Source organism: Pungitius pungitius, chromosome 21 (assembly GCF_949316345.1).
Source record: "Pungitius pungitius chromosome 21, fPunPun2.1, whole genome shotgun sequence".
Lineage (NCBI taxonomy): Eukaryota > Metazoa > Chordata > Actinopteri > Perciformes > Gasterosteidae > Pungitius > Pungitius pungitius.
The window spans coordinates 3,350,618-3,376,624 of NC_084920.1; the positions used below are offsets into that span (position 1 = coordinate 3,350,618).

Genomic DNA, 26,007 nt, shown 5'->3' on the forward strand with positions numbered 1-26,007 from the left:
GTCTCTGATAAATGAATTAACAAACCAACGACTTCCACACACAAAGACGTTACTCTCTAGGTCAGTGATTCTTAACTGGTCGCGGCTTGTCATTAAGGGGTGATGGTGGGTCCCGAAGCCAGACCAGTTGAGAACCACTGCTCTAGGTCGTCATTAACAAAACACGTTTTTACACCTAGTGTTCTTCTGGCGGTGATTTGACACGCCAAGCCTTTGTGAACCATGAATTGAAACGAGTCCGTCGACACAAGACGCACACGCAGAAGCATGTTCCAACCTTAATGTGTGCATAATATTGAGTCATTATAAAATTACCCAAATACTTCAGCTAGTTTTAGAACCAGATTTACCAGCTGGTTTGTTTAGGTGTGGCTGTAAAGGTGGAGATGAGCCCAAATTCCAAAACGTTCCAAACTCATCACACCTTTGTTAACCTGACACAGAAGGAAAATTCCCTTCAAAACCATTCAATGGAAACAAAATAAGGAACTAATCTGTTGGAGAAAGAACTAGACTGAAAACCTTCACCCAGGATTGATCATTACATCACGGATGTTATCTGTACAGCAGTGGCCGCTGGTGGATTTTTTTTCGGTAGGGCCAGCATATCAGTTTCAGTTAAACCCAGTCTGATTCAATGCAAAAAAGGGTATCAAACACACATTATTACTTTGCAGTTAAACATTTAGCATTTATTCCAACAGTTCAGTATATTAATGAATATATATATATAGATATTCATTAGATAGTGATGTAAAGATTGTAATGAATATATGTATAGATACTCATTAATATAACACTGCATTTTGGTTTCTGCTGAACCAATGGTGATAATCGGCATTATTATTAATGCACAATATGAGTTCTATTTAGTTGTTTGAAAGAAGCAATTGCATTCTCCCACCGTATCACCATATCATCATCCCTACACTTACATGACTCATTCCGCACAGTTTTCTCCATTTCTCCAATTATTTTTATTTATTTTTTCATATTATTTTATTTATTTATTTTGTCTGCTCGTTTCTCTTTCAATTTTGCCTGGTTTTGTTCTTGTTTGTCACTGTTAAGCATCTTTGGGTACCTGCAAAAGTATTCTTATTTATACTCCTGCAACCAGTTAAACAACATATTCATGGCTCTCTGCCAGGAATAACCTTTATAAAGCCTGGCACAGAGCAGTATTCTCACACTGATGAGGGGGCGTAGGAGCCAAAGAAGCACATGAGTAAAGGTAATTCATTGATTTTGTATTTCGTTAAGATATTATTTATCTGCTTGCTTCATATTTGTAATATTTACCATATATATAAATAAATATCTGAATGCAGAATTTAAAAGGAACTTTAAAAAAGAAATTAAGACTGTTGCACTTGCAGTACATGAACAAAAAGCTTTAATTTAGTGTATAATGAGCATTTCAATGTGTATCCACATCGACAAGACTTTAAATATCTAAAAACTCTTTTGAGTTTCTTCTGTATATCGGACAAGCTTGGGCTTGGGGATTTTCTGCCATTCTTTTCTGCAGATCCTCCAAAGCCCTGCTAGATTGGATGGGACCCGTCGATGAACAGCCGAGAGATTAAAAACCTATATGTAACCATTAATGGTGAACTCCGTTTTAAAGATCATTTCACCAGCATCACCATGGTTGCCTTTTGCTACCACAAAAATATTTCCATATTGCATTGGTTAAAAACAGGCTTTTTAAATGAACACACCATGTTTTTACAATATAAATGTTTGCATGTGTGTATTTACGTTTAGATATGCATGGATATTTCTGTTTAGAAGAACACTTCAGCTGTTTTATAAAACATTTTATGGAAGAACAAATCCAATCCGTGTATATCTTGCCATTTGGTTTGCATACCTGTCCCTGGTTTTCACCCTGTACGCCACTATTTGTTGGTATCTCGTCACAGTTTTTTTGTTTAGCATTCTCATGCATTTACAGGCGATGCACTGCTTATGGTCCTTAGTGGTGACGTATAGTGATGCCGGGAACACGTTACTCTAATCTGACCACCTTTTTCAGTAACGGGTAATCTAACGTGTTAGTCTTAAATACACATTAACCCTGACACATCACTAGCTCTGAGTAGACACCTGAATTACACATGCACCACACTGCGGCCAAACCCGCTCAACGCGCACAGCACGGCACAACACTGCTCACCGGTGTCACACGGCAACTCACGGCCAACCCGACCCACCCTCCAGTTCACTTAAGATCAGGTTTTCTACCCAGAACCCTGCATAACGTACAGGGGATGCAGGGGAAGTGACCAAATGACAAACAAACAAACAAACAAACAAAAAATGTAAGTAGTTAGTCCGCTCTTACATCTGTAACATACAATGGACCAGGAACGGACTAACTATGGAAACAAAATCAAAACTAATAAAAGGACAGCAGGTAGCGGGATGGTAACTGCAACATAAAAATACAAAATTACCATCGGAAAATAACTTTAATTCATAATAAAAAATACTTAAAAGCACAACATATCTGTTGTGTCAAACTCCCAGACCCAGTTCGTCATTCATTAATTTAGTCAGCTGGGATCGGCGCCTCTCATCCCGATCCTGCCATGCAAAGCTTAGTTAAAATATGCCACCAGCAAATATGAAACGTAAACAAAAAAACATAATTACCCGATCAAAGAAATGGGGATTTTCCCACACTGATGTGGGCTCAGCAGCACTATGGCCCCCCAACAGGACACTGGTGTATACCTGGCCAACTGCCACTCCTTCTTTTACAGGAGCACAGCCTTTAATTCAGAGAGCCACCCGCTACATTAGTATCTTCAAACCAGTAATCCGATTAAAGTTACTTTTCCAAGTCACTGTGCGTTACTATTTTGTCATTAAAAGTAAATATATATATTTCATTAATTGCGTCTCTGGGAGTAAGGCCATGGTTGTTGAAAGCGCGGTCCTGGTACGCGTGTGCGCACATGCGGAGATATGCGCACACGCACCCCGCTGTTATAATGGTAGGGGAAACACTGGCTTGAATGCACTTTGTCGCCACCAGCACAGAGTGTACAACGGACCATGATATTTCCATCTTTAGCTGACAAATACTAAAAATAGTGATTATATTTCCAACTCGAAAATGCGCATCTTTGGTAGGTCTATGTATGTACACGTGACCCTCATGCAGAAAACGTAACTTTGCCCGACTCTAGATAAAGCGAGTGTTGGCATGACCAGTTGTCACTGTGTAACTAATAAAGTTGTAATCTAATTTAGTTACTTTTAAAATCAAGTAATCAGTGAAGTAACACAGTTACTTTAAGGAGTAAAGGAGTAATCAATAGGCCGTAATCCGATTACTTTTTCAAGTAACTGTGGCAAGACTGGTGACATACAGTTTGAAACAGTGAAGTATACTGTAAATTATGCGTCAAAACTGTTACCGTGGAATATAAGACATGTATCTCATTAATGAATAACCTACTTACTTTTGAGAAATCAGTAACTGCACACGGTACCTTCAATAAGGTTCGGTGGACACCTTCAATGTCCACCGAAATTTTCATTTAAGGTGCGTTCACACAACCACGCTGCTAATTATTTGCTCTGCAAGTATGAGAGCGTCCTGCTTATATTTTGAGCCTCTCTTTAAAACCATATGAATGATTTAAAAAGTATTTTAAATGAACCACATGAACATATAAATGTAACATATTTCCATGACTTTTCCAAAACGTTTTGGCTTGGAAATGACCATTTTAGAACTCTTTTTCCATGACCGTACAAACCCTGTTAAAGTCTGTTCATCCGCCTAATTTAATCCACTATAAATTGAATTAAACACTAATTAACTGATTAAACTAATTAAATTAAAATTAAATGATTCATCTCAATTTGTTTTAATGTTTAATTTGTTTTAATGTTGTTTAAACAATTTTACACTGAGCTAGCGTTACATAAATTAAGGGCATCAACAGAAAACAACATTACGTGAGGTTGTTTCAGAAAATAACAGAAAAATGGGAAGATCACATGTGTTCTTTCTTCTGTGCTCTTATAAGTTATCAACTGAAAATTGCAGGCAAATGTAACTATAAAATGCAACTCAGATCAGAGTTGTTATACTTGTGTGTTATTAGCTTTATAATGGTGCGTGAAAGAAATACTGGTTATGTATATGATTTGTAGGTACCATACATATGGTGTAGTTTTATTAATACCTATGTTGTCAACAAACACACACAAACGAAGAAGTATTTAACAACTATACAATATTTTTTCTTTTTCATATTTAAACTTGAAAAATTATTTTTTCACCAGGTTTTAAATGAGTCTTTGGAGAATGGCAAATCTTGTGTGGCCTTTGCTTGCCTTGGTCATGATAAGTAAGTATCGGATTCCGTTTGGATGAATACACATTTATTTCTGTGAATTCACTAACTGACTTTCGTTTTTATCATTAGCAGACTGACTTTTATCCAATTATATCTGTGTTTGTTTGTGTTTAGGTACGGTTACTCCTCAGAATTCAGGTAAATTGGAGTTTAAATAATCTCTTAGTTTATTGCCCATTCTATTATCATGGCATTCATACAGTTGATTAGTTACTACTTAAAGATTACACCCATTTATCCTGCATTGCAGCTGATACCGCAGCAGAATGATCGTTATACATACGGTATATATACAGTGTATTATATAGACAATTTAGCCAGGGTGGAGGCTGCCGAGGTGCCACCCCCTGAAAAATCACTTGGCTTTGCTTTAGCTCTAATGTTGCACTTGTGGTACAAAGAGTAAATGACTGCAACTGTAACTATACCTGACAATGATGTTATGAGGCACTGATGTACTATAAAATACACTAAGCCGAAACAGGATATTTAGTGGGTTGAATTTTTTTTGATAAAATACTTTTTGACTGTCTCAGAACACAAAGAACCTGTGAGAGGTTTCAATATATAAAAATGTGTCTTTATTCTTTCTAGGACCCCTCTACCTAATTAATGGATTTAGAAGCGGTAACTCAGATGATGGAAGTTCTCCTGAAATTCCCCTGCAACGACCTTTTCTGTATTTTGGACAATCATATGATCAGATTTATGTATGTTTATATAATTTACAATCACATATTTTATGTTTTGTCAAAGTATTATCTTGTCATCTACTGATTAGCTTTCCCTTCTAATAAAAAGACTCTGTTGTAAATGGGCAAAAAGAACATACTAATTGTTAATTGTGTTCACTTATTTCCAGGTAAACAATAATGGACATCTGACCTTCGACACGGCTTGGAGTAGTTTCACACCTCAAAGGTTTCCACTGTATGGATCCAGGGACATCATTGCTCCATTCTGGACTGATTTGGACAACAGATTGAGTGGTCAGGTCTACTACAACCAATACACCAATGGCAGCATCCTCCAACAAGCCACGCAAGACATTAATCGTTACTTCCCAGCATTGAGCTTCAGTGCTGAATGGGTGTTTGTTGCAACATGGAACGAGGTGGCTTACTATCCCAACTCTGGAACCGTAAGTTATTTTGTTCTATATAAGGAAACTTATAAACATAATCTATCACAACCTACATTTACTATAATAACCGCAAGTAATTCTATTTTCAGCAAACAACAGTTCAAGCAGTCTTGATCTCTGGCGGCCTTTACTCATTTGTGCTGATGAATTATGGGATAATAGCCCCAACATTAAGAGATATACAGGTTAGAGGCAATCAAATAATATGTGACTTACAATGTAATAGGGGCTATGACTTACTCAAATCTATATGCAGATATACACAAATCAAAAAATAATACTCCCTTTTATTTATGTCCAGGCTGGCTATGACACAGTGGACTCCACTCACCATTTCACCATCCCTGGATCCTTTTCTACCGCGGCATCAGGCAATAACTCAAATTTCAACCTGAGCAGCAATGTCAATGTACCCGGTCGTTGGGCTTTCCGGACCGATTATGGATCAAGGGGCTGTAATTACAGTGGTAAGAGCAGAACCAGAGCGTGGTCACCGTAGATAGTTTGTTAAAAGGTTATGTGGCTGTGTGATCATTAATCTAAAAAATGACATTAACAAACAAAACGAAATCAACAATTATATTTAAAGCTGCTGAGACTACTCAGTCTAAAGTGCAGGTTGATATTACTTTACATTATGGCCACATATAATTGATCTGCATTGCAAGTTCATTTATTTTATTTTCATGCCACGATCCAACCCAATGTCACAAGTTTAAGGCGGCTGGCAACATTTCTTGCGTGGCATCTTCTTCATCTTTTTTTCACCATTCTACTGTTATAAGTCTATATCTTGAAGTGACCCTTTCCTTTCATTTTTCTCTAGGTGAATTACTCCAACTGGGTGACTCATTCTGGAGTGACCGTACATGTGCACAGAAGTGCACCTGCACCTCAGCAGGCCTGCAGTGTCACAGCGAAAGCTGCTCCTTTTCCCAAATCTGTCAACCCGCTGCCTTTAAATTCTCCTGCCAGACCGTGCAGAGAGGCTCCTGCAGCATAAGTGGTGATCCACATTACTATACATTTGATCAAACACGCTTTGACTTCCAAGGCACCTGCACTTATGTTCTCTCTGAGCAATGTGGTCGTGGGTTGCCCTACTATAGAGTAGAGGGCAAGAATGAGCATCGGGGCAGCACCCGGTATTCCTGGACACGACTGGTGAAAGTGTTCGTCTATAACAAAACCATTGAGCTTGTCAAGGGACGACGAGGTGCAGTTAAGGTAAGCAACAAGAAGTAAATCTCCATTTACTGTGACATTTTAGTTTGTTCAAAGTTCCATAGCTATGTCTTAGCTTGTTGTTGTGTTTACAGGTTAATGGCATCTTTGCAGACACTCCTTTCTATCTCAACAATGGCACGGTACAGGTTTATCAGTCCGGATTTTCTGTGATCGTCAGCACTGACTTTGGCTTGGAGGTGTCTTATGACACAGATCATTATGTGAAGATCAGTGTGCCCTACACCTACCAGAATGCAACATGTGGCCTGTGTGGAAACTTCAACAATAATGGCAGGGATGACTTAATAACCAGAGAAGGAGAAATTGTAAGCTCTGGTGTGGTTTTCGCCAACAGTTGGCAAGTATCAGGAGGCGATGAGCCTGGCTGTGAGGAGCAGTGTGGAGGTCTAAGCTGTGCTACCTGTACTGAGGCTCAAACTGCTTTATACAGCAACAGTGCCCATTGTGGTATCCTCCAAAATAGCTCTGGACCTTTTGCTGCTTGCCACGACACACTTTCCCCACAGAGCTTTGTGCAAAGCTGTGCGTATGATTTGTGTGTAGGAGAAGGATATCAACCCATTCTTTGCCAAGCTCTGAATGTGTACGCAAGACAGTGTCAACAGAATGGTATACAGCTGCCAAGCTGGAGGAGACAAGACTTTTGTGGTATGTCTGTCAGTCACAAAACTTTGTTTTAAACAATGCTAAGGCTAAAATGTTCATGACGTCAATAGCAATGTGCTTTTCTTTTGTCTAGAGATCCAATGCCCTGCCAACAGCCACTATGAGCCCCAAGGCACCGCATGTCCAGCTACCTGTGTCAACCCAAATTCAACCCAAGGCTGTCCTCTTCCTGACCAAGAGAGCTGCCTCTGCAATTCAGGCTACATCCTCAGTGCTGGGTTCTGCATCCCTCATACCGAGTGTGGCTGCAGCTTTGAGGGTAGCTACTACCGCTCGGGAGTAACTGTAATACTGGATGAGGACTGTGGGAGACGTTGTAGCTGCAGTAATGGATCCATGACTTGCAGCCCCCATGGTTGTGGCCCTCTTCAATCATGCGGTGTGGATGAGGGAGAAAGAGGATGCAGACCCAACAGCTATGGCACATGCTGGATGAAAGGTCCAGGGTCATATTACACGTTTGATGGATTTAGCTACCTTTATCCCGGGGCGTGTCAATTGACCCTTGCCAAAGTAATGGGATTGTCTAGTTACCCACATTTTGTGGTGACAGCAGAGAAACTGCCTGTAGGCCAGCAGCGGTTTTCTAGAGTGCTAAAGTTTGAGGCTGGGGGAATACAGGTGTCCATTGAGATGGCAGGTAGCAACAGAGTAATGGTAAGTTGATTTAATCATTTCATTTAAATGGTTGGCAGCTCACAACCTTTCTTAACTCTTGTGCGCTTCAAATGTCCCCTCAGGTTGATGGACAGCAGATAAGACTACCATTCAGCTCGGCCTCCAACCACATCCAAATCTACCACAGCAGCCTTCACAGCATCATCCTTCGCACGTCCTTTGGTGTAACTATACAGACCGCTTGGCCTCACTTTGTGCGTGTCACTGCACCCGGCATCTACAACGGTCTATTGGGTGGACTCTGTGGAAACTACAATGGACAGCCTAATGACGACTTCCGCACACCCAACGGCATTCTGGTTAACAGCTCTCAGGACTTTGGGGACAGTTGGCGGGATGGTTCCCTTTCTGCAGAGTGTGTGGAGAGAGTAAATCATAACTCCACAACCAATTACAATTCTAGTGAGTACTGTGGCATTCTTGGTTCCCCACATGGGCCGTTTGCCCAGTGCTGGGCCATGGGGAGCTCCCAGCAGCATGTGGATGCCTGTGGGGAGATCATAAGAGCCTCTAGAGATCCAGCACATGCACTATGTGAGGTCCTACAAGATTACGCACTAATGTGTCAACAGAAGGGTGTTGCCCTTGGACATTGGAGAAATGCAACTCAATGTGGTAAGCACTTTTTCTACTTTTGATGGAGGTGGTTTTGATATATAAAAAATGACTTGGCTTAATTAATTGCTGTTTTTCTGCTCCAGAGCAAAACTGCCCCCAAAACAGCCACCCAGAAGACTGTGGAAGCACCTGTCCTTCCACCTGCCCCGGCCTTTCTTTCCCTTACGTCTGTGACACCGTGTGTCAGGATGGGTGTCAGTGTGATGATGGCTTTGTCCTCGACGGAAACCAGTGTGTGCGACCCACAGGGTGCGGATGCTATCACCAAGGACGCTACCGGCAGGGAGGCGAGCAGTTCTGGGATGGGGAAGAGTGTCAGAATTTGTGTACCTGTACAGGCACAACTGGAATGGTCCACTGTTTCCCCAACGCCTGTGGTCCCCAAGAGTCCTGCCGTGTGGTGGAGGGTGAGTTTGGATGCCATCCGGACCCTCATGGCACATGTTCTGCCTCTGGTGACCCCCACTACCTCACCTTTGATCACAAGGCCTACGACTTCCAGGGAACCTGCCGCTATGTGTTGGCGACTCTCTGCAATGACACTGATGGGCTTCACCAATTTTCTGTGGAAGCTAAGAATGAGCCAGTCAACGGCTGGCCAGTGTCAGTAACAGCAGAAGTATTTGTTAATGTCGCAGGCTATCGTGTGCATATGTCGAGGGAGAGTCATGGGGTGGTACAGGTGAGTTGCACATACTCCGAACAGTTGGAGAGACTCTTCTTGAATGAGATGGTTGCAACAAAAATACCAATCTATAATTTTTTTCCAATTTTGTTTGTTCATTGTGACAGGTGAACGGAGTAACTAAAAACTTACCTATCCTACTGAATGGAAGTCTTTCTATTCACGCTAGTGGATTTCGCACATACGTCAGTGCTGATTTTGGCCTGAGTGTCGAGTACGATGGATGGTATACAGTGTCTGTTTCTGTACCTTTAAGTTACAGGTAACTTCCATTTACTACAGCCCACCTTTCAATACTTTACATTCTGAATAATGTTTTATTACACGATTTTAAAGCATAAATCTTCGTATAAACCTTTTTGGTGTCATTATTACAGAGGAAAAACATGTGGACTTTGTGGTAACTTCAATGGAAATCCCAATGATGACTTCCACACCCAATCTGGAATGATGGTTACTACTCCAGAGGAGTTTGGAACAGCCTGGAAAGTGGCAGGCAACTACACCTGTAGCGATGGGTGTGGCTCGTCCTGTCCACAATGCACCAATGAGCTACCTGCCAGAGCCCGATGTGACGTGATTCAAGCATCTGATGGACCCTTAAGCTTCTGTCATGAGCTGGTGAACCCAGCGCCATATTTCAGTGACTGTGTGTTTGATGTTTGTGTGTCGGGAAGTGAAGATCTTCTGTGCAGAGCCATTCAGTCATACGTCAGTGCCTGTCAGTCCGCCAATGTTCAAATCAACCCTTGGAGACAGAACACCACCTGCAGTAATTCAAACAATCAATTCAACATTTAAAACAAAGAAGTCTAAAAATCTGGTTACCATTAGAACACACAAAGGCTGTCCTTGGTTACTGGATCCAATACATATCAGGATAATGGCTACAAGTCTTATAGCAATCTGATAATCACCATTTCTTTCCTCATTTATTTAGGACTTGACTGTCCCGCAAACAGCCATTACGAGCTGTGTGGCACTGAATGTGGCCAAATCTGTGCCAGCAGCGTCGATGCCACCTGTGAGCAGGTTTGCTCTGAGGGATGTTTCTGTAATGAAGGCTTTCTCCGGAGTGGGACAAGATGTGTCCCAGTGGAAAGCTGTGGCTGTCAATACGACGGGTTCTACTATAATGTAAGTCATATGGCTCTTATGGCGCGTTTCCACCGAGCGGTACGGTACGGGTCGGTACCCTTTTATTTGTGTCTCCACTGCCAAAAGTTAAGAAAGGTCCCAAAAATCCGAACTGTACCGTACCACTTTTTGGGTACCCTTCCGTTGGAGGTCGCTACAATGTCGCTGCGCAGCATTCTTGTGACAAACAGCCACATTTTGAAAAGCAAGAACAGGATTGTGTGTTGTTTGCGGTTAGCTTTCAGTTTTCGCGCAATCGAATGACGTCAATCTACTTTCCGTCCAATACCACGCCTATCAAGTGACGTTACCACTACTTCCTGGAATATAGCACGCCTATCAAGTATGAATCAAATTAATGCAATTTTAAGTGCCTTCACTGCGTGGCGGTCCCATTGCACCCTGAATTTTTTCCAATTCAGTATCCTATCTCACACAGCAGTTTCTTTGTCTGATTAATGCTGCTTTTTAATGTGTCTTTTTCTCATATACTACAGGCTGGTGAGTCCTTCTGGACAGAGCGTTGCTCCCAGCGATGTGAATGCCATGCTCCCAATGACCTTCGCTGTTCTGCGGAATCTTGCAGTCATGCACAAGAGTGCACCATCAGAAATGGCCAGCTGGGATGTTTTGACGATATGTCTACGTGCACTGTGTTGGGCGACCCACACTACATCACCTTTGATGGGGTACTGGCCCATTTCCAGGGCACGTGCTCGTACATCATAACTGAGAGCGTGAACCATGGCATCAATGAAACACAGTTCCAGGTAGTAGCCACCAACAATCATCGTGGCAGCAAACGTGTATCGTTTGTGTCAGAAGTGGATGTTTACCTATCACATCAATCAGAGGATGTGCATGTATGGATTGGACCCAATAAAAGAGTAAAGGTAAGCTCTTAATTGCTTTAAAGAAGATCTTTCTGTATCTCTGTAGTGTTAAGAAGTGCCTCCTCACTTCATGTCTACCTCTCTATGATCTTTCTTCCCACCAGGTAAATGGAGGTGAGGTGTCTCTTCCTACCACTGTTGGAACTTCAGCTCAGCTAGTAAGACAAGGAAGTTACATCGTGCTTGAGGTTATGGACTTGAGAGTTCACTTTGATGGCCAAAGCACCTTACTGGTCCGAGTGGGCCAGTACCGTCAAAATCGAGTCAGAGGCATGTGTGGAAACTTCAACAGCGATCCTCTCGATGACAAAGTTTTGTCCAATGGCACATTGGCACGGAATGACAATCAGTTTGGACACAGCTGGATGTCATCCACAAGCCAACCAGGGTGAGATTTTATGAAAATAACAGAACATGAAGGAACAACAATGCCAAAATAGCAGAAATATTAATGGAAAAAATCAGTCAGTTAAAGTGTTCAACATTTAACATCTTTTCCAGATGCGGATCCACTGATGAAGACAGTAGCGACGGATTGAGCAACTGTCTTTTTCTGAGAGAATACTCAGAGCTCTGTAGTGTCATCACCAACAGTAGCGGTCCCTTCAGTGCCTGTCACGTGCACTCTGATCCACAGCCATTTTTCAGTTCCTGCATCTATGACCTCTGCCTTTACACTCCAGCCAATGGCATGCTATGTTCTGCAGTTTCCGCCTACGAGAGCACCTGCTCTGTTTTGGGGTTAAGTGTCCCTGAATGGCGCTCTGCTTTGCAGTGTGGTAAGTTTTCACTGGGTTCATGGATAGCCAAAATAATGAATGAGAGATATAATCCTTAACAGAACGTTGCCATTTGTCTTACCTATTTTCTTACTTCTTCCACTCATCTTTCTCCCACTATTTCCACAGCTGAGTCAGACCCCTGTGAGCAGCTTGACTGCACAGAGTACGAGTGGTGCGGTGAGAAGGACGGTGTGTACGGCTGCTTTTGTGATGAGCGCCACCATCGTTCCAACAACGAGAGCTACGGTGAGGGCTCAAAACACTGCTTTGTTTTATTGGTCACGCATGTGATATGCATGAGATTCGTTGTACATGGAACTCATAGAACTCTCAAGCTGCTTTTGTCAATAAATATCTGATCTTGTGGAATCACTCACAGCAGATTACATTCTTAAACTAATTATTCTTAACTTCCGAGTCAGTTTTAAATGACTCTCCCTCTCTCTCTCATACGTAGACTCGTCCATCACTTGTGACAGTAGTTCGGGCACCATGTCTGTGTCTCGATGCCAACTGTTTGAAGACGGATTCCCCTCCAGTTCCCTCCACCTCCGAGATGCCTCGTGCAACGGGACTCTCCAGGGCGGACGACTGGTGTTCCAATTTGACAATAAGGACCAGCATTGTGGGACATCTCTCAGGGTGCAGTCCACAGCCTTTTACTCTGTCAACACAGACTGACGAGATGTTAATGGTTTTCATAATATGTTTTCAAAGTACAAGCAACTTAAACCATTTTGTTGTTTACCTTTTGAAGAGCAACGGAACTCATTTCTTCTATGAGAACACCATCCAGGGTGCTGTGGACCCTCATAAAGGTCTAATCAGCCGCCAGAGGACCATTCAGTTGGGTTTCTGCTGTGAATACCCTCTGACCCACTCCGTGTCCATGGACGTGGCCATCAACCCTGTAGAGAGGTGACAATTACAACACTGTCTGCAAACTAAACACCGTCCTTTTCATAGTGGAGATGTGTCCATAGTGATACATAATGGCCTACGTTTCAATATTTATGTTTTACAATACCATATATTACACAGTACATTTACACCTCAGACATTTTTTTAGGCCTTTTCTTCTGGGTCAGAGATGTTTGACGGGGACAGCTGTGACAAAGAATGAAAGTTGTTAGTTCTTGGTTGTCCTAAATGTTGTTTATATTCCCTAAAAGCCACCTTCTGCACCCAATGCAAATTAATAAAAACGCTGTTCAAAGCAACAATAAAATAATTAAATAACATTAAGAGAAGCCTCTCCCTGTTCTGTGAATATGAATACTTCTCCTTTTTTGCAGCATTGTGAGGAAGAAGCTTCCTATGGGCCATGGACAGTATCACGTGAGAATGATCCCTTACCAGGACGCTGGCTTCCTCTTCCCCTTGGCCAGTAACGGGAACATAGACATGGAAATTGACCAAAGGATGTATGTGGAGATCCGGACAGAAGGAGTCGATGGAAGTCAGATCACCACCATTGTGGACTCTTGTTGGGCCACGCCAATCAACAATGAGAGCTACCCTGTCCGCTGGGATCTCATAAGCGCAGAGTAAACAAGCCTTTGCAACTTCATGCAGACTAGCACACTGATCACCGGTTATTTCACAACGCAGCTCTGTTTATTTCATAGCCGGTTACATCGTCACTTCTTTCTCCCTCTAGGTGTCCTAACCCAGCAGATGGGACGGTAGAGCTGCTTGCTAACGGCATCTCCAACGCGGCCCGATTCTCCTTCAGGATGTTCACCTTCACCAACTTTTCATCTATCTACCTCCACTGCCAGGTCCACCTGTGTCTTCTGACAAATGGCGACTGCACAGCTGTAAGTTGCCACTGTGTTTGATTTGCTGTGTTCAGTTCAGATAGATCATCGACAGATGCCTCTAATGTTGTTTTTTCTGCAGCACTGCCAGCCTGGAGACCAAGGGCGAGTTCGAAGGGATGTGTCCCAGGATGCCATCACGGGCATCTCGCTCGGCCCCTTCACCATGGCGCCACACAGGAAAGGTAAAACACTCTTATCTCCTGGCGACCTTTGCTCTTTTGACGTCATTGCACTTGATCAATACATTTTATATCAACTTCAAAACTTCTCTTGCAGCCAGAATGGTGAATCCGAGCAGCGCATGAGGCCAGTTGACCACGCTGGTGACCCCGCGTGTCAGTTTGCTGGCAGCCAAATCTCTGGTGAAGGGTGCTCAAAGATGATCCATATACTAAAACCAATCAACATAGATTTGCTTTTGCATTGTAGTTTTATTTCAGAGGTCCTTTCCTGGTCTTGTATGCTGTCTTTGTGGTCAGGTGAAAAAGTAATTTAGCTATGTAAAGCTAGAGGACGCCGATGTGCTACATTCTGAAGCTGAAGTCACTTTCCTGTAGTTTCTTCCACCATATCAGATGTTGATGGAGTATATTCTTAGTTTCTTTGGTGTCATTCTTATCAATAGACTTATATCACATAACAATGTATAGTGAAGGTTTTAAAATATAAGATAAGTTTCTCAATGCACACTTTGACTATGGATCTCATTTTTTACCAAGGAATTTGCACACTGAACACAGAGGGTTTTGTGTTTGCTGTTGAGACACGGCCTGTCGTCTAGTTTTCAACCCCTATGACGCCACCCCATTATTCCAGATTCATTTTATTCAAGGAGCAGAGACATCTTTACCTTACAAAGCAATAATGTATTGATACATTAGCATAAGGCACAATACATATTTATAAAAGTGTACTCATTAGAAAAAAAAAGCTACATACTCGCCTAGTTCCCTAGCCACGGCGAGGGTAAGGCGGCCGTCTGTGTGGGGACAGCGAATCTCCCAGTACGGTTAAACACCCAGGGCAACAATACAAACACACACACACACACACACACGGCACACTCACTACAAACCCACTCACACAATGACAACGAGAAAAGTTAAAAATGGTTCATGCAAGTACCATTACATGTGAGGGTCAATCTGAGTAAAGTGCCCGCGCTATTCCTCCCTACAGCGAGCACCCCACCCCCCCACACGAAATCAACAAAATAAAATAAGGCGAGTACCAAAAAAAAGATAAGATGGACAAGGACAGCGGAAACATACAATATCACAATACCCTCACGATTACCACTACTCGGTTGTTAGCGTGCAATACGTGAAAGACAACGTGGAGCAAAACAATAGTTGTGCGTCGCCTGAAAATTAAACAGATTCGCACAAGTTAAATGAATATTATTTGTTTGCGGTGGTACTACGGTCATTTCCTACCTGGAAAGGCTGAGGCGTTAGACCCTCCCCGACGAAGTTTAACGGAACTCCACTCCGCCGGCAAAACCTACAAGGATATTTGTAAACTGACTGTTCTGAAATGCCAATAACCCAGCAAGTTAGCGACCTACCTGCCGATTTCCGCTTCGCCTACGGTAAGGAACCAGGGGACAGCTGATGCGAAGTGTGGCCCTTTCTCAATACCTGAGACGGCGAGAACGCACTCGAGTTCCCGCGAGAATAGACTCGCGAGTCCCGACTTGCAGGTTCGGGAGAACGGAGAACGGTCATTTCCGCAATTGGAACAGCAGCTGACTTGGTGACGTCACCACGCCAGCTGGTCTTGCTAATACGTTTTAATTTAGTATTTGACTTAAATATTTTACCTTTAACAAGCTTTTGTCTAATTTTAATTTAAAATTAGAAATGCTATATAATATTGAGCACCATATATATAATCAGTCATAAAATAATTAGCTTTATCATTTTAGGAGGAGGAGGTTGGATACAGTAACAAAAAATAAACTATTATACAAAACTAACTTCAGTCATAAAATTACATTACGTTACTTAAATAAAGTAGTATTTATAAACTTCGACATAAAGTTGTGTGTATTTTCCTCTGTCGTTGTTGCCTGTTGCTGAGGTGAAATGCATTCAGGGATATTTGGCTCTCACAAGAACAGACGAGCCTGCTCCGATGCATGCCCGGTAAAATGGGCGGGGCGAGTTACATCCGGGTATTATGACCGTTCTCGTCCAGATGCGGACCTAGAATTGGAACAGTACTCGGGCTGCGACTGATGACGTTTCACGAGTCCACGAGAACAAAAGTCCACACAAGAACGCATATTGAGAAAGGGCCTGTGTGTCGCCTGCGGGTTAAATTAGACGCTCACTAATTACGTCAGTCCCGCAGTACTACCTGTCACACTGTACTTCGGTGTAATGCATTTTACTTTTACAAAGGACTAACATTTTTTGAAATGCAAGATGTTTTTGAATCTGTACATGAGCTTTGCATGCTTGTTTTAAATTCCCCTTACTGACAAAGTACAGTTGGACTAGCCACAACACAAACTAAAAATCTTTCTGTTCAGAAAACCCAACAACAAATTGAGGGTTTTGTGAGTGTATAATGCAAAGTGGTGTCACATTGAGGTGAAGGATTATGTGTGTGTGTGTCTGTGTGTTTTCCAGACCATCCACTTAATATAATTTGACACCAATGGATAATTGTCTCACCAAATGCACATTAAGCTGCCAATGTCGAAAAACGACGTTTTACTGTAATTTTCTACTGTAATTTAAAAACTGACCACAGCTTACTGAAACTCTTAGTTCATACTGTGTTTACACTCTGGTTTTTGTGCCTCTACATTTGGCATTATTACGGTATACTTACTAGATTATGTTCCCTTTTAGTTGCACTGCAAAGGCAGAAATGTTACAAAATCTGTTACTCGACTGTGGAAACGTCAGCTTTTTATCATGCATAGACCTGTTTAGTGACATGTGATTCTTTCATGACCCTCCAGAACCTGATCCAAAAGAACCGCAAAACACTTACAGGGAAGTGCAACCATGACCTAATATTATCTGATCACACACACACTCTAAACAATTTAATGTCAGTCAAAACATGTGTCTCCATGTCGGGCATCGTCATTTAAAGAATACTCAAACAGCCCCTTCACTATGACTAAAATACAACATATCAGTCAGAAGCAACTTACAGTGTGCACACGTGTAATAATTAGAGTGGTTTAATTGTTTTAATGATCAATAATGAATCTGAGAATGAGATGCATCTTTTTTTAGAGAAACAATTATGATTTTTCAAAATATTTGGTCAATTGTGCTATAAATTGTCCATAAAGCTGTAGGAGTTTTTCTTTATAACAATAGAGGGCAGTGTGAGATCAAATTCACACTTCTTTAAGAGTTTTTTTGGCTTTGTATTTATTATAATTTTGAAACAATATTATGTTAGTGACTTTCCTTGATAATTAAGATTAATATAATAATCATGTAGTTTATTCAAGAAATATGTATTTAATGATATACAATACTTTTTAAAATAATCAAAGTCTCAATAAAGTGTCAACTTCCACTATGTTTATGTGTTCATTAAAAATTCAAAGGTCTGTTGAAACATAAGGAAAGAAATAGTACTAAGAAAGCAAACTCCTTAATGTTACCACATGTTCTATACACGAGACGTAAACGTGACAATACCCACAATCCAAAGCATTTCTGCACGAGAGTTCTCATTGGACTTGCAAGAAGCAGCCGGTGAGAGGTCAGGTTTCTCTTTTGTTCTCCACCTGCTTTGTTGGGCTCAGAGAGGAGGCTGATATCGGCCGTGTCTTCTTCTGGATTGGTCCTCTGCAGCACGGGGTGAGACTTGTAGTGGACATAACTGCACTTGCCACGCACCTGCCACATGTCATTGGTCACAAAGAGGGGCCTCGTGTCCGACACCACGTGGCCCTACACGCACGCTCTCTGGTCCAGTACTGTCAATTAAATCACATTTACATTTAAATGTAAATTTAAATCTACACATCTGTTGGCACATCCCCCTCTGTTTGGCCGCTCCGCGTTCGGCGCGAAGCGGTGCCTCTGACGCTTCACTACTGCGAGGTGAAACAGGTAAAACAATACGTAGTTCGCAATAGAACTGATGGCTTCAAGTAATTACTTCAAGTAAAATCCTTTGTTGAGAGAAAACGTTGATCTAATGCCGAGGTTCTGCAGGACAACTTTGAACTGTAGAGACTACAACCAAAGGCCAAACGTACATTTCCTGTGATTTTGTCTTCATAGACGTCTTTCTGTCGGAGAGAGTAAGGAAGATGCTCCTCATGTCCACACTGTGTACCAAATCACAGCCCGGTTGGCTTGTGGACTTACAGACGAGGGAACACAAGAAACGTTTGTCCCAACGATTGCCCAATTATGAAAAGTAGTTCTCTTCCCAGTAGAACTCTTAGTTCTCCTTTTCAGTCCAATTCATCCACCCTTCTTCTTTTTTTAATCCAAATTCACTAAAGCTTCGGTCCCATCTTTGTGAACCCACCCACACATGTCAAACTCAACGGCATGTGGAGGGCTTCTTGGGGAACCCCGTCGCCATCGGGTGGATCATTTAACAGGCTGGTAAACTGTGGCAAACGTCCAGGAAAGAGAGCGTCCGAATAAAGATTTGGATGGTGAGAGAGAGAAGAGGTGCTGCATGGGGGGGGGCAAGGGGGAAATATGACTGATAGCTTGTTGACTTTTAAGAGATGCCGAGGCCCTCAGTGGACTCCATGGAATTAGCTGAGAAACCCCCCTGAGTGGTGTGTCGGGGGGGTCAGGAGCAGTCCCACCTGACGTTTGACCCCTCGTGTTCCCCTCACGTCTGCACCCCTGACCGCCGTGCAGCTCAACGCGAGTCTACTTATTCCAGACCCTTGGTTTTAATGCAGAACCTGTGTATGTTTTTTAATGAGAAGAATTTGTACATTTGGGGTTATAAAATGTAAGTTGAAGGAAGTTCATTCATTGTGATTTACAGAGAATGGTTCATGGAAGCAACGGGACACAAAAAGTATAGCAGTTATACTTTAGCACACTTCCGTGTGAGCAGAAACTCGCAGGATTCTTCTTTTATGTGCTTTTCCCGCTCACAGGGCCTTTTGTTTTTTGTTTTCCGGACCTCTCTCGATAAAGACCCATCCGGCAATCCGCCGTTGCTGTCGGAAGTAATTCGATTTCCCGAGCGAATTCTATACTCCTGAGAAAGCCGGACAGTCAGAGGACTAAAGCTGCAGTCCCAGAAGTCGTGAAATTGACTTAGAAACCAGGTGTGAAAAGTCAACACTTTGTCTGAGATGACATGCTGTGTTCTTTGTATGTTTATGTGACATATTTACTGTCCACCAGAGCAGAATGGACACTCAACACCAACCTATTTCTAAAATATTCCATTCAAGCAGAAATCTAACAGAAAATCCGCCCTTTTTCTATAAGTATACTTACTATTACGCTCTCCGTGGGATCATGCTTATTTTATTTATTCCCTAAGAATCTATTATGATAAAAATGACATACATATAATTTGTATTGTACGAGACATGCTGTTTCCATCAGCCTTCCATTTGAAATATTAGATCAGAGGTTGACCAGAGGGCTTTCTGCTTCCATCTGGTTCTGCTGTCCACCCATGACGGCTTCCTCCCGTCCTCAGACCTGCAGCCCATTGACTCGCCTCATAAATGTCTTACAAGCATCGAGGCGTCTTGCATTTTTGTGTCTTTCCCCTTTAAAATAACGCATAATGCACGGATGAATATGCATGGGGACAAAATTGTTATGTGACTTTTGTGACGAATATGGCGATTTGTGTTTGGGAATCCCCTAAAAGAAATTGATTTATATTGAATATTTATGAAGAGTTAAATCTTTTCATGACACCTCAATCTCAATGAACTAATAGCAAGTTAGCTTAGCACAAAGTCTTTAAACAGGAGGTAACACCTACAACTAAAGCTCTACTTTATAATAATAAACAATATTAATACATTTTATTTATATAGTGCTTTATAGGTATTTCACTTGATACATATACTATAATATAATCATATCTTATTTGTTGAATTTGTAAAAAAAAATGTAAAAACAATACACACATAGCTAACATGCTTCGCGTTCATGTTTTAGAAAAGTACTTTGGTAAATCCAGATTACCGACATTTTTCCTCTCTCCGATTAACTTAAAATGCTTTCAGCTAATTGGCCTGCACGCTCTAATCAGGTTTGTCACACAAATTCAAAGGCCAGAGGTTGATGAAGTGAGTGATGAACTGTGCAAATGATAATGACATCCCTCCAGCTCTCCCATATTGTGTCTCCTCCTCCTCCGCCGTCCCCACTTCCTCACTCCCTCCAACATTGACCCACGGGCTCTTTATCGACTGGCTTCTTCTTCCTGTTTGTGGTGGACAGACACTGAAATAAGATCTGCATTGCCGAGGATTTTAGATAAATTGGGCAGCGGATCGTTCCTAACTCAATTTTCCGTTGGTTTGGGGGGGGGGGGGGGGGGGGGGGGGGCGAGGAGGAATAGTTCGTGGCAGAGCAGCAGAGGGGATAACGCCAGATGAACGTGGCCGAGGGCGGGCTGAGCGTGGAAGAGAAAATTCCCACTATGACCACGATGGGTCCTGGACTCGACGACAGCGAGCGGCCGCTCCCATTACAACTCCCGGGTAGGGGGGAAGGAGTCTGGGTGTTGATCTCACTCTTTTCAATACCCCACTTTGATCCGTCTCCAATCCCTGACAGCTGATACCGTAGCTGAACCTGACACCTCTGAACAAATCGGGAATGGCGAGCAGAGAATGGGATGAACGGCGGAGTATCTGTTGTGTTGTGTGCCAGACAGACACGATGACCCTCCTGCTTAAACTGAGCCCACGAGGTCACGGACTATACGAGGGGAGGCCCCCGGGGGTTAACAAGTGTGCCTCGGGGTGTCACTGTCACTTGGAGGTCTTTACATGGATGCATAAATATAGTATTGGACATGACGGTTATGTGGGATAGGACTGTGCTTGTTGAGTGGTGTGGATCCTCCTAATCCAATGAAGGAAGAATTGATTAATAACTGTAAAACATCTAGAGGGGGATACCCGGAAAAAGTCATTAAATACCAGAAAACATCAACTTTAGACCGAGAAGAATAAGGTTCTGGGTCACGGCTCGCCTCACACTTCAATCGACTAAAGATTATAGCCAACTTTGTTCTGGGGCCTTTAGTTTGCCTGAGGATTAAGTTCACTATATTTGCTGCTAAGCAACAAAGGGAGAGCTTAACGTTGTCATAACTCTAATCTCTACAGCACACGTTACTCTTAACCAGGCTAATGAAGCATCACTCAGGTTTTTGGGGGTTTGTGTTTTCTTGGAAACAAACGGAAGGCATTCACCAATGCAGCAGCTTGCAAAGCTCACAAGCGAGCTGCAACACATCCTGCCTCAGGCCAGCACCAATGTTAATGTTGACCGATTGGGCCTCTTGTCTGTCGGCACAGACCATGAACATACCTGAACAATACAGTTTAGGGATGGCATGAATCATTAGAAGATCATCTTTAGACCAGAAGAGTCATTTATAACCGTCCACAAAGGATTCTGGCGTATCCAGTACAATGGTTTCTTTATTCCTGGGATACTATCCGGTTAAAAAAAACGTGGTATTGGTATCTTAATGACGTGAAAAACACAGGGATGAAGTGGCAAATTGCACAGGCCTGGATGTCGAGATAGATGTGGGAAAGTTCCATGTCACACTAGAGAGCTCCATTATCTTCTGGAGTACGACAGTCTGCGACCGTGTCTTCTTCCACGACCACAGTGCAACGTTACATCACTCCTTTATGTCCGTGCCGTATCAACGTGACATCATCACACTATACCTGCATTCACTGGCTGGGCTTGAAACTGGAGCCTGAACATTGTACGGGCAGCAGAACCGCAGTGCTGGTCCTGGAATATTCTGGAGGATAATCCGATTTCATTAAGGGCAGAATACAGGGACAGAGGTCCATTTTCCTGTACGCTGTCTCAAGATAACACGTAGACACTCGAAGGGATCGTCCTGTTGGCAAGCGTGTTTTGGATTACCAGCAGGGCCAAGAAGGCCCCCCAGGACAGAAGGTTTGGCAAGATTTCTAAATAATTAAACATATGGAGAAATATGTCAACTTCCCTCGACTGTGAAGAAGACTGTAAATGTGAAACCGCTAGCTGATTAGCTTAGCACAAAAACGTCATATCCCAATATATATATTATCTCCAGCAATACCAAACATGTGACATTCTATTCTGTTCTTGGTAATGATGTTGATACGTCGTCTCTTTGATTTTAATGTATTTATTATCAAAGTTTATGAGTGTTGGTACAGACACGTCGCTTTGCTCTCTAGCTGAGACCTCATGGATGTCTAAGCATGTGCTCAAAAACACGACCTCTGTAATATAATAGAATGTTCTAATGACATTAGACAACAAACAACATTCAAATATACAGCATGTCCAGTGCTGCCAAAGTTCTATCGGCTTCTGTGAGCGGCGTTTGAACCGTGCAGCTGGCAGCGTGTTTGTACGCGTCGGTGCACAAGAGCCTTCGGAGGTGTCCGCTGCTGATCTGTTTTTTTTTTTTCCTGATGTGACACGAAGGCTCTGTTGGTTCAGTGACTCACCTGTCGGGACGGCCTAACAAAAGGACTCGGAACGTGTAAACGCTCAGCCGGATGTGTGATTGAAAGCGCGTCAACGGGCTCAGCGCAAGGTTGGCGTCTTGCCGCTGTCATCAAGAGCCGATAGAGGCGTCTTCCTGGGGGACGTTCTGATGAGTCGTGTTATGAACACAACAGGAAACAGTGTGCGTGGTCTATCGCCACAGCTGATGTGTATGTGCAACACATAAGTGGCGGCAAGGAACATTTGGGGTTTTACAAAAACAACCCAATGAATCCTCCCCTCATGGCTGGAATGCCTCAGCGAGTACCAGCTCCTGAAGAGTCGGCGTGTGATTTGTGTTCCTCGTCGCTTCCCGCTGTGGAAAGTGGAATAAACGCGCACTATAAAAGGCGTCACTCTGCAAAGCGCACCGCCGTCGTTGAGCCTCATTAAAGCCTCAAACATTTTGCCGCCCCTCTGTCAACAAATACGTTGTTCCTTAGGAATGTGTGGACTGTCGCATTGCTGCGACCAAACTGTGTCCTGGCGGGTTCTGTGTTATTTACAACATGTGGCAGGACAATGACCGTAAAAGTGGACCGATGAGGTACAACAGAGAGAGAAGAGAGTAGAGAATAACGGAAGGAAAAGAGGAGAGAGGAAAGGACAGGAGGAGGCATTGGATAACAGGGCCGCCTAATAGAATCTCCCCTTAGGCCCCACAGGAAAACAGAATGGACTCTTCCTCGTTCCCACTCTGGCTCTCTATGCCCTCGCTCCGGAGAGAGATAATTTCATCACTCGCCACTTAATCGCGCGCGTGTAGTGCTGCTGTTCGGGCGCCTCGCTCTCTCTTCCGGCCAACAGAGGCAGGTGGGAGGAAGAGGAAAGAGGAGCAGAATGATAGAACAGAGTGGGAAACCGCACCACTTCATTTTTATAGACGGACAGCTTGTAAAAGGCGAAGGGTTGCGTGGTCCCCTCTGAGCAGCCAAGTGTAAACACAGGCCTCGCTGATGTGAGGGTGTCAGTCAACCGATAACACGACCCATGTGGACCTTTTTCTTTTTAGATTAGGATGGATCTTCTCAGTCAGGAGAAAATGTTTGTATCTAGCAGTGACCAAGTGACACTTGCTTTTTCGAAAAAAAGCAAAACATATCTTATAAAGCACACCTTTATGTTACGTTTAAAAATATCTCAAAATCAAAATCGAGAGGAGCGTCAAACCTTCTCAAGCTTCAAAATCACAACCCTTTTTTTGTAAGGGTTACTCTAGATATTATATATACATACAGTATATATATATATATATATAGATGTTTCAACAATATAAGTGAGCAGTTTCTAAATTTGTGACGAGGAAGATGTCATTTTAAAACCTTCAACGTTTTATTTAGGAATTTTAACTGAAAAGAAAAGGACAGCTGCTCCAGCTCTATTACATTGCGAGACTCCGACCTTTGACCTTTCCCTACTGTCCCGCTCGTAAACACGACTTTGCTACTTTGAATCTTTTTGATCTCAGGTCCTCCAAAGAGAACATGTGTTCCATCGCTCGGAACGACGTGCAGACTTGCCGAAGACAGGCGGTCGTACATCATGGCGAGCGTCTGCCGAGCTCCTCGGGGGGAGATGCTCGCCGCCTGGTCATGAAGACGAAGGTGCCCCTGACCTTTGACCTCATCTGATGATTGCATTTTGAAGAAACACCGTGCTGCACTTGTACGGAATGAGGCTCAAAAGGCAAAATGGTGAGAAGGATGGGGTCAAGTGCTACTGAACCTTTTATGAAAATACCCAAACTGTTGAAAGTCCAAAGTGCCTCTGTAAGGCGTGATCAGTTATTCTTAGTTTCTTCTCATTCCGCAGCCTGACAAGGAGAAAAACGTCTTGATTTACTTCGATTCTTGTGTGGAAAAGGTCTTCACCTTGTCACGACCCGACATTTCTGTCCTGAGGGAGTCCAGTTCCCTCGTTCTCCCTTCACCCCAGAGGTGATTTGTAGAGTGAATAATGTTATTATGAGACCCCACCACGAGTCATAAAACGGACAAAAACACATTACAGATCAGCCCTGTGAACTGTACAGCATGAAAATCATCACTGTGTATTCTTTCACTACTTTAACTCAATTATATAAATTATACAGTGTCATTTACACAATTACATCAGGGTGTTTCTTCAAAACAAAGTTAACACAAAACGTTGGGCCTCTGCAGCTGGAGTGAAGACGACGTAAAGCCCAAAACTCACCGTTGTCTGTCAAACTCGGGGGCCGACGCTCTTTCACCTGCACACACATGGTTTCCTTTTAACGCGTCAAACATTCCTCCGCTAACGACTCGCTAGAGGTTAGCAGCATTTATCTTGGGAATGTGTTTTTTTCCCGCTCAGGACGGGACCCCGGGTTACGGGGAACCTGTCGATGCCGCTTCATATCTGGATAAGCAGAAACAGGTTGGAGGAGGGGAGGGCGGGGCGGGAGGGGCTGTGTTTGGCTCCCTTTTTGTGGCATTAATGTAATGTAATTTTTGAGATGTATGTTACATTCTATGATACAATATAAGGTCTTTCTCCTTTTATGGCTTATATATATATAAAGATACATCAAGATAGGTATTTATTTACATCTTAAAAACATACAAAAACGGTCCAAATACCACGAGCTGCACAATATACCAACCAATAATTATTAAAATGCAGCTGACACCTATCTTTGTCTAATTATTTAAAACTCTTTTTTTTAGGTTTCCTTCCTCTTCAGGCTGTTTAATGTCCCAATTCCCCCCTGTGGTGGCCAATGAAGTCTTAAACTAAAGTCTCACGTTAATTCCTAAGACTTTCTGCTCAACAGTAAAATAAACCAGTTTGCCACAATATTTTCACAACTGTAACTCTACCGTTGCCTTGAGGCCACGTCGCCACAAACATGACACCGATGTGCCAGCATGTGTCTTTTCATGCGCCATTACCCTTCCACATCACTCACCGCAGGAAGTCTAATAGCTTGGACGGGCTGTAGGTTGTTATTATTGCATCGTTGTGTTGCCGTTGACATATTAACCAAAACACAATGCCATAACTCATGCAGGCAGGTTGATGAAGCAAAAAAGGGAACTTCTCCACCCGGCTCCGTGCCCTTGTCGGAGCCCCTTTCCTCTCCGGCGCCCCGTGTGGGCTGAGACTGTCGTGGCTTCCGGTGATCAGTCCGTCGCCGTTTGGCTTTGATTACATGTCAGAAGGACTTTAGCAGATCTTGAGGGAAAATGCACAGACGCTCTC

At 42.9% G+C, this 26,007-nt stretch overlaps 1 protein-coding gene and 1 long non-coding RNA gene across 3 annotated transcripts; one reads left to right on the forward strand and one right to left on the reverse strand.

The window, feature by feature from the left end:
- The first annotated feature begins 1,201 nt into the window (after positions 1-1,201).
- Positions 1,202-14,466, forward strand: LOC119212572 (alpha-tectorin-like). Its single transcript, XM_062559927.1, has 25 exons — positions 1,202-1,234; positions 4,309-4,373; positions 4,497-4,520; positions 4,977-5,092; positions 5,245-5,523; positions 5,616-5,711; positions 5,828-5,993; positions 6,353-6,753; positions 6,846-7,422; positions 7,514-8,097; positions 8,181-8,733; positions 8,820-9,418; positions 9,529-9,683; positions 9,799-10,193; positions 10,362-10,558; positions 11,056-11,451; positions 11,556-11,839; positions 11,953-12,230; positions 12,360-12,479; positions 12,691-12,875; positions 12,991-13,151; positions 13,529-13,780; positions 13,894-14,053; positions 14,136-14,238; positions 14,333-14,466. Exons 2-25 carry the CDS (start codon positions 4,316-4,318, stop codon positions 14,359-14,361), a joined length of 6,168 nt encoding a protein of 2,055 aa, XP_062415911.1. The 5' UTR covers positions 1,202-1,234; positions 4,309-4,315; the 3' UTR covers positions 14,362-14,466.
- On the reverse strand, positions 12,777-15,819 carry LOC119212718 (uncharacterized). 2 transcript variants are annotated; one of them, XR_005119838.2, is made up of 5 exons: positions 15,624-15,819; positions 15,493-15,559; positions 13,278-13,340; positions 12,982-13,141; positions 12,777-12,910 (listed from the first exon to the last, which is right to left on the reverse strand). It is a non-coding gene; the product is annotated as an uncharacterized LOC119212718 (long non-coding RNA). The 2 variants fall into 2 exon arrangements; XR_009942844.1 differs by lacking the exons at positions 15,493-15,559; positions 15,624-15,819 and having other exon boundaries at positions 13,278-13,533.
- Between the last annotated feature and the right edge of the window lie 10,188 nt (positions 15,820-26,007).

Bases quoted from the DNA above. Each gene is read 5' to 3' on its own strand.
- LOC119212572 (XM_062559927.1), top strand. From the start codon at position 4,316: ATGAGTCTTTGGAGAATGGCAAATCTTGTGTGGCCTTTGCTTGCCTTG. The intron at 6,754-6,845 runs GTAAGCAACAAG...TTGTGTTTACAG, and splicing joins GACGACGAGGTGCAGTTAAG to GTTAATGGCATCTTTGCAGA. The intron at 12,876-12,990 runs GTGCAGTCCACA...TACCTTTTGAAG, and splicing joins ATTGTGGGACATCTCTCAGG to AGCAACGGAACTCATTTCTT.